The following is a 15,176-nucleotide window of genomic DNA, read 5'->3' as shown; positions in this document are numbered from 1 at the left end:
TAAATTCCATATGGCACTCAAGCACATGCAATAATCCATGTATATGATTTTTTTTTATAACTGCAGATTGCCATTTCCCATTATATTAACAATATTCCAACTTTATATGGACCTCCACCCTCCAATCATATCACAGACTGAATATTAACAATATTCCAATTTTATATGGACCCCATCCTCCAATCATATCACAGACTGAATACTAACAATATCATTTAATATATGGAGGGTTTATTATCAGTTTAAGTTGTTTTTTTGAACAATGATTTTAAAATTATTTTTGACATGTGTGCCAAATTTGAATTCTTACGCACTGTAAACAACTGTAAATCGATATGCATGTAATTATATGTTTACGACAGACACCTAAACACAGACAAGTGCAACTAAATGCACAGTTTTCATTGCACAATGTAGATTTTAGTTAAAGGACTTAATCATAGTTGGCATGGCTTTGTTTAAACATTATTACAGGGTTCATTGCCTTAAAAATCAAACAAATTCAATGACTTTTACCTGCCATTTTCAAAGACTTTCAAAGACTTTTACACAGCAGTCAAAGACAATAGAATGCGATAAAAAATACCAAATGAGTTCGTTAACGTTCCTGTCCATAGCAAAAAATTGAGGTTTTTTACATGCATCATCATAGATTAAACCGTGTAACTGGAAAATATCAAATACATGTAGCTGTAAAGATATCATCATTACTTTGACTATGATTTGTGAGAATTTAAAGACTTTTAAAGACCTAAAATGTTTTTTTTTTAAATTCAGACTTTCAAGGAATTTAAAGACCGCTACGAACCCTGTATTATATGTGTGTTAATTCATGAAAAAAGATATCTGACGACTCCCAAGTATATTAGTTAATAAAGTAACTAAAGCGAAAGTAATATTTGTTTTGAGACATCTCAGTAAATTTTAACCTATGATGGCCTCTGACGGATGTCATAAATCAATGTCTGCAAAATACCAGTTGTTACATTTGTTCTAATGTTGTATACCTTTTTACATCATGCTAATAATGTTATATGTACTTTCCCATAGACAGGCTCATATACCATCATATATTGTTTTTCCTGTCTCAACCAGTGTCGCAAAACTGGTATATCAAAGGCTGTGGTATGTGCTGAACTGGCTGAAAGAATATATAAAAGATCCCTTTTGGGAAAACACAGTGGATTTCCTTTGAAACGTATCATTTACCAAATGTTTGACATTCAGTAGTTGATGATTAATTAATCAACATGCTCTAGTGATGTCGTTAAACAAAAGAAACCTTAACATTCAATCACTTAAAAGATATGATGTGGAATGAAACATTTTAAGCCAAGACAACAGCTTGGCCAAATCAGAAATTAAATATTAAAGCGAGTATCCCAAGTTTTCTACCATTGCTGGCCAAACCAGACATCACATATTAAAGTGACAATCCCGAGTTTTCTGCAATTGTAAAATGTTTTGGATTAACAGAGCCTTTTTAACAACCATAATCACATGTGAAATATATTGTTTTGTTTAGAATATCAGAGTTTGTATCAGGGGTGAGAATTGGTGAACTGTAAAAAAGAGGAAATCTAGAGGGGTCCCAGAAATTCTTGAAATCCTAGGTTAAAATCTGTGCCATCTGACACATTTTAGAGGACAGGATGATTAAAATGCGAGGAAACGCAATGTTCCATGAGAGAAAAACAGCTGATCCGAGGAGAATTCCCACCCCTGCTGTATATATTCAGTATGTTTGTGGTCACCCTATCATTTGCAATTGGATGTCAAACATATGGTCATTTTGACATGGTCATAGAGAGGAAACCCCCTACATTTTTTCATTAGTAGCAAGGGATCTTTTATATGAATCACCCCACAGACAGCATATCACATACCACAGCCTTTGAAATACCAGTCGTGGTGCACTGGCTGGAACGAGAAATAACCCAATGGGCCCACTGACGGGGATCAATGGCATCAAAGTCAGGAAAATCCCTTTTATAACAGGGACCAATCACACAGTAAAACATGTCTTGTCACATTATTAGTCATACTACAACATGGTGATTATGTAACCAGGCTGAAAGCAGTAGGGTACATGGTTCACATCCCGATACCAGTTCTTACCCAGAATACAGAGCTCATAGTAAAATGTACATAAGGCCGGTACATTGACTACTCTCTCAAAAAACACCAATCAGCAACTTTTATTCAGATAGCTGAGGTGTGCCCAGAACAAAATATGTGAACTTTAAGTGGATACAAGCATGGAAATAATAAAAAATTACACTATAATGTAGGGATAAAATATGACAATGACATTTGCAGAAATTTTTGCAGGAATTTGAAAAGAGCAGGCTTCTTGTGCTTTTTTTTATTTTATTTTTTTATCAAAGATCACAAAAATACTTCTTTTTTTTATCTGTTAGTTTAAAAAAAAGAAAGAAGACTAGTACAACTGACAGCCAACTAAAACCATAAAAAAGAACCTATGATTATGCTCCTTTAAATTTTTGTTGTTTTCGTATAATTATACTCCCCCCAAAATATTAAATAATAAAAAATGTTGTTTCATAAACATCTTTACAAATGTACATCAACTTATTTTAGAAATATCAATAATATATAATACACACATTCATGTTAAAACATCCCAAAATTTCAGGACCATAAACCAAAAACAATGGATATCCATTTCATTGCAATTAAAAATGTTACCACGTATATCATAAATTGCTAGATTTTTTGTGGGGAGTATATACATGTGTACTGATGTGTCAATTTCTGTGTGTTTGTGACTCTCACAAAATTACAGCCACATCAAGGACCCTATGTACATATTAAATAATTATAAACAAAAACGTGCACTTTGTGTTAATCACATTCTATTTATAGTTTATACTTCTTTACTGTTAATAAATTTTAAACTGACAAAAGAACTCTTAATGTGTTGTTTTAGTTTTTGTTGAAGATTCCTTTGGAAAAAAAAAAGAAAGAAAAAAAAGAAAAAAAAAAAAAAGAGTACCATTTGTTAAATATAACATAAAAAAAGATTACTGTTGGATATGTTATATTTATTGTGTGCATGAAGCCAACATAATGATGTGGGAATTGCCTGTCAACAATCTTAGGTTAAAAAAAGTTAGTTTGTTTTGCAGGGGCGTAGGCTGGGGGGGTTCGGATGACTCCCCCTGAAGCAAATGGTCTGCTCTCAGAACTAAAACATACAGGTTTATACATATGGAGTTTCTGGTGGTGCAAAAACAAAATAGAAAAAGGTTCCACTTGGTATATTCGACCCCCCCCCCCCCCCCAGATCATGCTACGCCCGTTTTGTTTAATGACACCCCTAGAGCACATTGATTTATTAATCATCGGCTATTGGATGTCAAACATTTGGTAATTCTGACTTGTATGGTCATTAGAGGAAACCCACTATATTTTTCTAATGCAGCAAGGGATATTTTATATGCACCATCCCACAGACAGGATAGTACACACCATGGCCGTGGATATATACCAGTCATGGTGCACTGGCTGGAACGAGAAACAGCACAATGGGCCCACCGACGGGGATCGATCCTAAACCGACTGTGCATCGAGTGTGCACCTTGTATTCAATAGGGAAGATTGGTTCTATGACTGATCACCTCTACCACTGAGCTAACCGGTACATCCCTCTCTCCCATCTAACAAAGAAACACAACACAGACATAGGGCAATACATTTATCTATAAAACCATTACAGTCACCACAATATTAACTGTACATCAGTTACATTATTTCACAGAACACACAATTGTATTGAAATCTGCTGTAACACATTTAGCACTTTGAGTCTCGTATCAAGATGAATTTCACTTGAGAATAAAAACACTCTACTCATCCACTGTTTAGTTCTTTTTTATTTAAATACACATGCTGGTAAAATGAAAAATACGGTAGTCTCTTACTTTCCCTGGCTTCTTTCTACTGGAAAGACAATGTTTAGCTGTGTAAAATTAACAACAAGGTATAGCCTTGTGGCTTTTCTTGGCCTGTCTATCAGTATGACAATGTTTAGCTGTGTAACAAATTATAGTCTTCTGGCTTTCCGTGGCTTGTTTCTGCCATTGTGACAGTGTTTAGTGGTGTCCGTAACAGATATGATTGTTATTCCAGCCATCTGGAGACCTTTAACAGCTGGCTGTAGTGAAAAAAAAAGAAAAAAAGACAGAAATATTACAAATATGCATGACTAGAGCAGGTTGAAATTAAAGAAAGAAAGAAATGTTTTACTTAATGACATACTCAACATGTTTTAATTGCAGTTATTTTGCATCGCACGTATGGTTATGATTTTAATGTTTAAATGTTTTAATGTTACCAGTGCTTCTCAAGTAAAAACTATGAGAAATGTTGAAATTAAATAACATACCATTCTTCCTGGTCCCAATCCATTCAGACACACACGCACATTTGTGATTCCTTTTTTAACACTTTTCTGCAAAGAAAGACAAAATTATATCATTGTAATATGCTATTGTTACCTGAAGATAACAAACCAGTGACTACTGGATGTCAAACATTTCGTAATTCTGACATAGTCTCAGAGAGGAAATATGCCACATGACTTTTTCATTAGTAGCAAGGGATCTTTTATATGCACCATCCTACAGACAGGATAGCACATACCACAGCATTTGATATACCAGTTGTGGTGCACTGGTGCTGGAACGCAAAATAGTCCAATGGGTCTATTGATGGGCATCGATCCTACGCAGACTGCACATCCAGAGAGCGCTTTATCAACAAAAAGTCTTATGCTGTACCGACTGAACTATAGCAAAATGTACTGTAGCAACTACCAGTAAGTGCACTGCATATCAACACTATTAGAAGAAGAAAAAATCACTTTTGTCAGCTCTTTTACTAACACGAGCTACTGTCAGTGGCTTTTTCTGTTTAGCTAGTGTACCTGCAAAAGATTCGTTCCAGCTTTCATGTAGTCAAGACTGAAAAATAAACTCAGTACAACTTATTATCAAGGTTATGCAGAGCCGTAGTTGGGGGGGAGATGGGCAGTTGCCCCACCCCCCCCCCACCCCCCCGAAAAAATTATAGAAACTTAAAGAAAATTCTCTTCTTAACCATTTAAGTTTTAGACTATTAACTACTCAGTTGCCCCCCAAACAAAAAATCCTAGCTATGGCCCTGTTCTGTCCCTTGTGAAACAAGCATTCTAAGCGTTCGACAAATGTTTGAGAAAGTCACTAGCCCTCACAGAAACTTTGGCTGGTGCCCTATGTATTTTACTAATACAGATGATAATTGCCACCAGCTCAGACCAAAAATTAACTAATCCAGACCGAGGGCTAGTGCATTTATCAAAGTCTGATTCTGCAGTACTACTAAAACAATACATGTCCCATACTAGGACCTACACATTTTTAAATCGCCCAAGTTAAAGGGCCATATCTCTGTCAAAAATGGACAAATTGTTTCACAGAGTTATGGCGCTTGGCTAAATTCCCATGATGAAGCTATATAAATCATTTCAGCTCATTATCTTGATTTACTGTGAGGAAAACATTTGAAAAAAACGATATGTCGAACAGACAGACAGCATGTAGAAAATTGTTTTACTGACCTCTCCTAAAGACAACCCAGCGGCTTGCGCGGCTATATTGGTTCCTTTCCTGGCATTCCGAAATCCTACAGTTCCCTGGTAGTAATCAAAACATACATAATGCATTAGACATCACTGAAACAAGTATATCATAATTGAAACTGATAATTATGTACAGATAATGTCATATACTACAAAACTTCAGGGCTCAAATTTAAAGTTGACCATGCGACAAACTGTCTTCTAGCCATAATACCCCCCCCCCCCCCCCCCCCCCAATCTCCATCGGTCTAGGCCAAATCACCGTGCCCTCTTATTTCACAAATTTGAGGCCTGAAACTTCAACATCAATTATTTTCTAATTGCAGGGCTCACCGTGTCATTGCCAAATTAGCCAGTTGCTAATTTTTAGTTTTACTTCTTGTAAATACAATACTTTTAAATGTTTTTGATAGTCTTTTAATAGTTTTAAAGTTACTCATAACTCCATAGGAGTGGCTTGTGTATTTATGCTACTTATTACTGTATTATAACTGTTGAACTCTTGTTTTTATTTTAATCTGTACACAAGGTGAGACGAAAATAAAAAATGTGACTGTCTGTCTACAACAGTGGCAACAACATTTAGTCTTTGGCTAATAAAATTTTCTTTAAAAATTAGTTACTTTTCAATAATGTTTTCAAGGAAATACTCTACATATTTGAAAATTGGCTAAACTACAATTTGTTCTAGTGACAGCCTGGAACTGTTATATTCATAGCATCAGAACCCAGAAAACCAATCGGTTCACTGTCAATAATAATCATCTAAGAAGAAAACCAATGGTAATTAATACGAAACAGCTGTGACAAGAGCCATAAAATATACACAAATAGTTACATGGACTAATTTTTTCAATATTACCATAAACTGTGTTGGCCATGGTGTAAAAAACATTTAACAACAAGTAATCTACAATGTAGCGACATGTATGCATATTCATTTATCTCCATTTAAATGTTGTTTGACTGCTAAGAAAGAAGATATTTATCAATAGGATCGCAATAAAATGAAGCATACCTGACAGTACAAAACACTAAGTAACAAACAAGGCTGGTAGATACAGAATTTGCAGCCTGGTACCGGCTACCACCCAGAGCGAGTTTTAACGACTCAGTGGGTAAGTGTAAGGCCACTACACCCTCTTCTCTCACTAACCACTAACAATTAACAACTAACCCACTGTCCTGGACAGGCATCCCAGATAGCTGAGGTGAGTGCCCAGAACAGCATGATTGAACCTTAATTGGATATAAGCACGAAAATAACTTGAATAAATAAATAATTAAGTAACTTTACTCACAGCTGATTCTGATGCCACTGGCATGCCTGCAACAAGAAGAGAAAAATGGGTAACCACAGTTATGAAAACCAAAGTTTCATTCACTCACAAGGACTTTTGTTGAATAAGACTTATAGTCACTTAACATTAAATGTGACACATTGATTATCATTTCGTTAAACATATTAATTAACATCATGATAAAAATATAATATTTTCTGCTTTGGTTTTTTTTGAAACTGCGTAATGAGACCAACCTTTGTAATCTGTGGTACACAGCACAGTGTTACTGGGTGTGGCTTTCACATGGACGATGGGCAACTCATCAAAACGGACACTGCCAATCGCCATCGCATTCGTTTCCAAAGTTGGAAACAGTGTACCAGGTCTGAAATGAAAAAACACAAAATACAGACTAACACAAAACAGAGATTAACGGGACAGATCCTAATTTCAGCCCATGAAAATTAACATTAAGTTTAGTTAATCTGCAAACCTGTAACACATTTGAATAAAGTTACAATTGAGTGAAACATGAGTCTGTGACTTTGAAATGGTAAAATACCCTCTTAAAAATAGACTAAAACTCGACTCCGTAACTGTTACTTCTCAGACAAACATGCGTTTTTAAAAATATGAGAAATGCATTTCGTGATATTAAAACCACCAGGATGACCAAAAAACACTTTGAATATATGGAAATGGATAATCTAAATAAAATTTATGTGAAGTATGATTTCAGTTATCAAAAAACGGCTCTAATAGTCAAAACTATGCCTTAGCGTTTAAAGACGAGGTTTTGTCCCTTTAACCAATGAGAATTATGGATACATATATTCATGAATATATTTATTCAAGCACAAAACACACTCACAATACATTATCACCAAACCGTGTATATTTATTCAATTATCAATTCTCAAGTACTGTATTTTCCAAATGTATTATGCACAAACCTACATGTATCTTTGAATGTGTCTTGGGTTAAAAAAAACCCCCCCTCAAAACCCCCCACCTATATATTGTGCACCAATTATTTTTACATGAAAATGGCTATGAATGGAAGATGTACCACCTGTCTTACCAAAATTAATCACATATCAAAGACTGGTCTCATTTGCATTTGCATGACTAATTCTGGCAGACACCACATTTCACCAACTGTGAATTTTTAAAATAAGATAATGCTAATAATGTGCTAATGGTATAAAGACTTTCCTTTTTTTTTATCCTGATCCATTTCTGATAAGATTAATTAAAATACTGCCTAAAAACTGTACCTAAATTCTTCAATTTTCAGTAAGATATTTTTTATGTACTGTGTTAGTTACATGACCTGCTACCATACCTAAACTCTTCAATTTTCAGTGAGATATTTTTTTACGTACCGTGTTAGACACACGACCTGCTACCATACCTAAATTCTTCAATTTTCTCCTCTCCCACTTCTCCTTCAGGAGTTGCTAGTTCGTCCATTTCACCGGGTTTCTTTGAAACAAATTTCTTGAATGGATGATCTCTGTCTAACGTCTGACATACTGGACTGTGATGGAGAGATCTTGCAAGACATGGAAGATGGTTGTCTGAAACAAAATAAACATTTCAAAACAATAATATACATGTACATAATGTATATATACATGTAATACATGTACATACAAGTAACTTTTATACAAAGAGGCTATAACATTTAGTATTTGGTTAATAAAATTGTGTTTTATTTACTATTTAGTCATTTTATAACAATTTTGAAAGAAAATACTCTAAATATGTGGAAATTGGCTAAAACAAAAAAAATTACTCTCCTACCTTTAATGACCATTACATTTCCCCCAAATTTTGTCCACACACATTACAGTGACACAGATTCCACATATGAGACTGTAATGATGTCGCCAGTATCGACTCTGCTGAGATAGCATAGGGCAAAATACATGCAGTTTTCTGCCGTCTGCCATTTTGCTTTTTTATGGAATACTCTTCAAGAGGGGTGAAAGCCTCCAAAGTATGTGACATAATTAATATAAAATCAGTGATATTTAGTGGTATATTTAAACAAACAAAAAATAATTTAAAAAATTAATATGACGTCATCACGTTTGCTTTTATATCATAACATGTTATGATGTTGCTAGATTAAGTCATATCCTTTCACCCCTCTTGGAGAATATTCCATAAAAAGTCAAAATTACATGCTTTTTGCCCTATGCGATCTCAGCGAAGTCGATATTGGTGACATGGTTATCATCTAGTATGTGGAATCTGTATCATTGCAATGGTTTTCCCAAGATTTCTGTCAGGACAAAATGTGATTAAAATCTAACGAAAAATAAAGGTAGGAGAGCAATTTTTGGTAGTTGTTAACATTTGGGTTTGGACAGTAGATGTAGATGAACAGGTATCATAAATTTCATTTGTCAGGTTTTTTTAGCTATAACCGGAGCACCAAATATTTTGGTGGCTGTTTAACCATTTTCAGGACACGTTTCATTAAAAAATTTGAATGGATTTCATTTCAATGTACATGTACAAACCACACCCCAAAAAAACAGTAATTTACAATATTCTATAAATTATATTTAAATATATATTCATGATCCCATATACATTTTTGTATTATGTTTATAATGTACATGTACTTTTTTTTTGCACAAAATGACAATTGTCACTTTTTTTGATAAATTGCTTTCTATTAACAAAAACAGTGAAACCTCTCAAAACCAGACCCTCTGTAAACCGGAATTCCCTCAAAACTGGACATTTTTCATGGCCTTTTTTTTTTTTAAAATCAGAAAAGAATTAAACGTCTCTAAACCAGATACCTATTAAAACTGCACATTTTATGTGGTCCCTAGGGTGTCCGGTTTAGAGGGGTTTCACTGTACATGTACATTATTATATGACAGAAATGACATGCACTAAATACACATACTAAATACACATACATGTACGTAACTGATTGGCTGCAGCCACTAGACAGGTGTAAGGGAGTCGCAGGGATGCAGCAGCTGATCGCATCATCATCTGAAGAAAAAAACACTTTCTGTATTACATACATGTGTACATTTATCATGGTAGATTACAAAATACAGTAACAAGTTTTAAACTTATGTATTCGCTAACACCGATGTAACAAGCCGTTCGACCGCTGTGTGACCGCCCTGCAAATAAGCGTGCAAGAGGTTTCACATGGACACACACTCTACGTCACAACAAGAAGGTACAGCCAGGCCCTATCTAGAATTGAAAACGTAGGAGCAGTGCCTTCTCCCTTCCCAGAAGAAATGGGAGAAGTTTGATAAAAATAGGCGAAGTGAACATTTATCGGTAAATTTCGTAATGTTTCGCCAGTTTCCGCGTTCAATTAGAAACATTCTAAATTTTCACTTGGTTCTAATCAAAATATTTTGATATCAAATATTACTACTGGTAATAAAATTTAAACAAAACAATTGTATGTTTCATTAAAAACATGTCATTATGTATTAATGAGTATTTTCTGGCATTACTGAAATGAAGGTGGCCGAGGATTAATAATGCTTGTCTGGTCACAGCACAGAGTGACATGCGTCACTTTGAAAAACAATAGCCCAGTTTACGGGTGTATCTGAAGAATGTCAACATTAGACTATGACGTGCATTTTATCTCTTCACTACAGAAACTGATATGAGTATTAACAGTTGTTTACATTTGATTTTGATAATAAATTGAACAAGGTAAAACATTAATTTGTCAAATCAATCGTACATTACAGTACGTGTGTGCAGAAACCAGTTCCTGTTACAGTACTTCTAGATTATGGTAGCCCCACTCCCATGGCTAGTGATTTTCAATGTTTGGCTAGTAAATAACTACTATTGCCATGCCCAACGGCTAGTGGAAAAACAATATGTCAAATGTTGCAGTTAAGTCTACCACAACGTTAGTGTTTTTAAGCTCCATCTCCCTCTTTAGGTGGCATTTCTGAGTATTACTATTATTTAGTAAAAGTGTATTATTACTATTAACTTAAAGTAAAGTAGGGCTAGTGAATTTTTAATCATGGCTAGTAAATTTTTAAAATCACCGATCCCATGGCTAGTGGATTTTATAAAAAGTTTAGAAGCCCTGCCTGTTAACTCTCATCCACCCAGCTTTCCAACATGAAATACGTAATTTTGAACCTACATTATTCAACCTCAAATTGTAAAAAAAAACCCACTAACTTTTTTGATGTGACACAGTTCAGAGGACATATTAGTGAGTCTAATTACCAAAATAAAATTTACAGAAGACCTTATTAATATTAATAAAAAAAACAAAAACAACCTACGATCACGATCCGTGACATCATTATATATGAGTTTATTTTCACTTTCAATCGACGACGAGTAATCCATACATAATCTACTTCAAAGTCTGTATTATCAGTTATTTTTGGAAAATACATCCTTTACAAATCTTCAATTTTCATTAAATAACATCCAACATGTTTAAAAAAAAAAAAAAATTACACAAACAGCGAGAAAACGAACCCATGTGCAACATTTCGTCATCAATAACATTTACACAAATTTAGACTTTTTAAATTTTATTTTCGATATTGCGATAACAATTTAAATACGAATACCAGTCAACAAAATACATTCAACATGTTTGATTGTCATTCTACTATGTTCTAACATTCACAGATAGATAACTCCTGTGAATGTTGACAGCTGTGTTTACGAAGACCGGTCGTGTCTCGACTGCAGTCGAGAATGGGAGGGAAAGAGTTAATAGGCTGGTTCGACATACAGCGACAAGTGATCTAGGACAATAAACAAGTCAGGGTTTTGACGTCTGTTGTGTGATTTTATTTTTAAAATTGGATTACGGTGACTTCGACTTCTCACTACTGCTAATAACTCGGCGACTTAGCTCACTTTCGGCGCAGTTTTGTTTTGCATAGGGCATCGAGTTTCTTTGTGTAGCAACATTTAAGTTTAATGTCATGACTGGACTCGAGAACAATCAAAATAAAGCTCTGTAGCATTAGATTTAGGGGGAAAAAAGAAGTATTTTAGACACATGTCACTGGTTACCATTTGGTTGTTGTTAACTGCGGATTAATTACATACAGTCCTCTCGAGCTGTCCCTGACAACATATACACAAAAGGGAGGGATAGACAACATACAAGCTATAGTCTGTCCCACTGAAAACACCTTTTTTATGCTATGGATAATGGAATTTACTACAAATTATTTATTTCTGAACCGATTGATTTGTAAATTGCACCAAAAATTTGAAAAAAAGGAAGTATTTTTTATTATTTCCAAAACGCCTTCACTTGTCTTCTTACGTCAAACCAAACTGAAATTATTTACATAAAAAAAGTTTTATAGAATGATGGGACGAACTAGGCCCCATCAGTTCTGAAATTCAAAATGCACGTTCAATTTATCTTTTCATAACTTCGATAAGCTACCGGATATCGACTGTCACTCAAGACATAAACACTGACTTTAACTCTCTACCACATATGCTGCATTAGGAAACCGTCGTTTATTGTACTTACAAAATATAGTAAACTAGGGGCCGAAGTTTCAATAAATTATAAAAATAAAAACATTTCACCTCTAGCAATATTGTCTACCTATTTTGGAATATATTCCGCTTAGCGTAGAATTCTACACTTTACAAACATCCGAAGACCAGTCTAGAATCGTGTTTCTTTGTTTTGTTTTCTACCATCTATTGTGGAACATCATCTTTTCGAAGCAAAACGAGGGTCTACGGACCAGTTCAGCGAATTCCAAGCATTCTCTGCAGTTGTTGTTATTTTAAAAATTATAGCCTACACATAAATAAAGCACGATAATTAGTGTCCACGTCTTGCAGTGAAACACGATGACATTTTATTCATTTATAATCGAAACTTGCCGGTCATCTACCTGCTTGCTGGTGGCTTAGTAACATTTTGCAGGTTAGGTGCATGGGTTATTTTATTTTGAAAAATAAAGTTAAAGTTTGTTTTTGTTTAATAACACCAATAGAGCACATTGATTAATTAATCATCGGCTATTGGATGTCAAAGATTTGGTAATTCTGACATATAGTCTTAGAGAGGAAACCCGCCAGTACTATATTTCAAAATTACCAATAGCCGATGATTAGTAAATCAACGTGCTCTAGTGGTGTATATATGTAGTCATCAGAGGAAACCCGATACATTTTTCCCAATGCAGCAAGGGGAATTTTAGAAAATAGTGCAGGAGGTTTTGAGCGATCTTAGCGCTAAGATAACCCCAAGTGCACGATCGCTCTGGAATCGATCTTCGCCGGTAGGCCCGTTGGGCTATTTATCAATTGTTCCAGCCTTTTTACTGGTTTATTAAAGGCCGTGGTATGTGCTATCCTGTCTATAGGATGGTGCATATAAAAGATCCCTAATTACTACTACTAAAAATATAGAGCGGGTTTCCACTCTAAGACCATATGTTAAAATTACCAAATGTTTGACGTCCAATAACCGATGATTAATAAATCAATGTGCTCTAGTGGTGTCGTTTACTTTAACCCGCGAAGTTCGTAGAACTCGGCAAGTTTGATTTTCACCAATTTGACAAAAACACTTTGCACATCAGACTGAGGATCCATAATTTATATAATCCGTTCTCATGCATGCGCGGTTTTAGGTGCGGCGCAGACTCATAACACTGAAACGGATGCTTAAAGTTTGTTTTGTTTAACGACACCACTAGAGCACATTGATTTATTAATCATCGAAGAAAGGAAACCCGCTAGATTTTTTCATTAGCAGCAAGATATCTTTTATATGCACCATCCCACAGACATGATAGCACATACCACGGCCTTTCATGTATCAGTCGTAATGCACTGGCTGTAACGAGAAATAGCCCAATGGGCCCGCCGTCGGGGATCGATCCAAAACCGACCGCGCATCAAGCGAGCCCTTTACCACTGGGCTGTGTCAGACGCATAAAAAATCTATTCTATGGTAAAAAAAATAAAAAAATCGCGCACATGGAGATTAGTCCATATCAAACTTCATAATATTCGCTCGATCCTCTATAATTGTTGCAGGGAAAAAACATTTGTCCCATGCATTTAAGTTACATCTTCTGTTACTCATCTCTGAAGGGCCGGGACGCATCCCAGTGGTAAAGCGCTCGCTCGATGCGCGGTCGGTCTGGGTTCGATCCCCGTTGGTGGGTTATTTCTCGTTCCAACCAGTGCACCACGACTGGTATATCAACGGCCGTGGTATGTACTACCCTGTCTGTGGGATGGTGCATATAAAAGATCCCTTGCTGCTAATCGAAAAGAGTAGCCCATGAATATCTCAATATCTGTGTGGTCCTTAACCATATGTCTGACGCCATATAACCGTAAATAAAATGTATTGAGTGCGTCGTTAAATAAAACATTTCTTTCTTTCTTTATCTCTGAAAGTAAATCTTGAGGTTGTTTTTCACTTACCTATCTCTCATAAACTAATTAACTTTAAAGGACCCCCTTCTCCCTTCCCCTGTCAGTCTCTCTCTCGATCGTTCGCTCGGTTTGTCAAATAACGATATATTAGACACTGAAGAACCGTACGTATTTTAAAATGTACTGAGGTGTTGTTAAAATAAATATTGCTTTCCTTTTATTGTCCGCATTTGTGGTCAAGATGTGATCACAAGATTAATTTAGCTATTAATTACGAACAATTAATTATTAAATGATAAATTGATATATACGTTTCTAGGGTAAATGTAGACAAAAGTGTTCGCTAAGTTTATATTCGACCCCCATCCCCTAGGTCTAGACCATGCTACTCTCCTGATAAAATCAAACTTGCTATGTAGGACACTTGAATTAAATATTTAAATTAGATTAACTTAATGTTAATATCCTTAGAAATTACCAAGCTACACAACTTCCAAAGCCTCCAATATTACATCTACGAAGGCTCGGAAACTTCGTTTCCTAAGTATTGTCATGACGTCATAAACGATTATAGGTCAGGTACTTAGCAACGTATGCCCACTAAATATTTATGCGAGTTCCATAGTCTACAGTAATGGTAATTGTTTATCTGTGACTTTACTGATTTGATGTTCGGTTATTAAAGATAAGTGCTATCATTTCTCTGAAACGGTTTAATTTACATATACAACGTTTCACATTAAACTTTTGGTTATCACTGGAGCTATAACCTATACGGTCAGCAGTTGAGTTTAGGAATGTAGATCATCATCATCATCATTATTATTATTATTATTATT

The 15,176-nt window shown here is 35.1% G+C and overlaps 1 protein-coding gene across 3 annotated transcripts; it reads right to left on the bottom strand.

Moving 5' to 3' along the window:
• Positions 1-3,705: 3,705 nt before the first annotated feature.
• Positions 3,706-14,882, bottom strand: LOC121378353 (28S ribosomal protein S11, mitochondrial-like). 3 transcript variants are annotated; one of them, XM_041506494.1, is made up of 8 exons: positions 14,816-14,882; positions 9,867-9,945; positions 8,339-8,504; positions 7,179-7,309; positions 6,943-6,968; positions 5,621-5,695; positions 4,409-4,474; positions 3,706-4,177 (listed from the first exon to the last, which is right to left on the bottom strand). In XM_041506494.1, exons 2-8 carry the CDS (start codon positions 9,943-9,945, stop codon positions 4,067-4,069), a joined length of 654 nt encoding a protein of 217 aa, XP_041362428.1. In that variant the 5' UTR covers positions 14,816-14,882; the 3' UTR covers positions 3,706-4,066. The 3 variants fall into 3 exon arrangements, with proteins under 3 accessions (XP_041362428.1, XP_041362419.1, XP_041362435.1); XM_041506485.1 differs by lacking the exon at positions 14,816-14,882 and adding an exon at positions 12,461-12,575; XM_041506501.1 differs by lacking the exon at positions 14,816-14,882 and adding an exon at positions 12,520-12,563.
• Between the last annotated feature and the right edge of the window lie 294 nt (positions 14,883-15,176).

The sequence above is a fragment of the Gigantopelta aegis genome, chromosome 2 (assembly GCF_016097555.1).
Source record: "Gigantopelta aegis isolate Gae_Host chromosome 2, Gae_host_genome, whole genome shotgun sequence".
NCBI lineage: Eukaryota > Metazoa > Mollusca > Gastropoda > Neomphalida > Peltospiridae > Gigantopelta > Gigantopelta aegis.
Note: the sequence above shows the minus strand (reverse complement) of the source record. Positions and strands in the feature narration are given on the sequence as shown.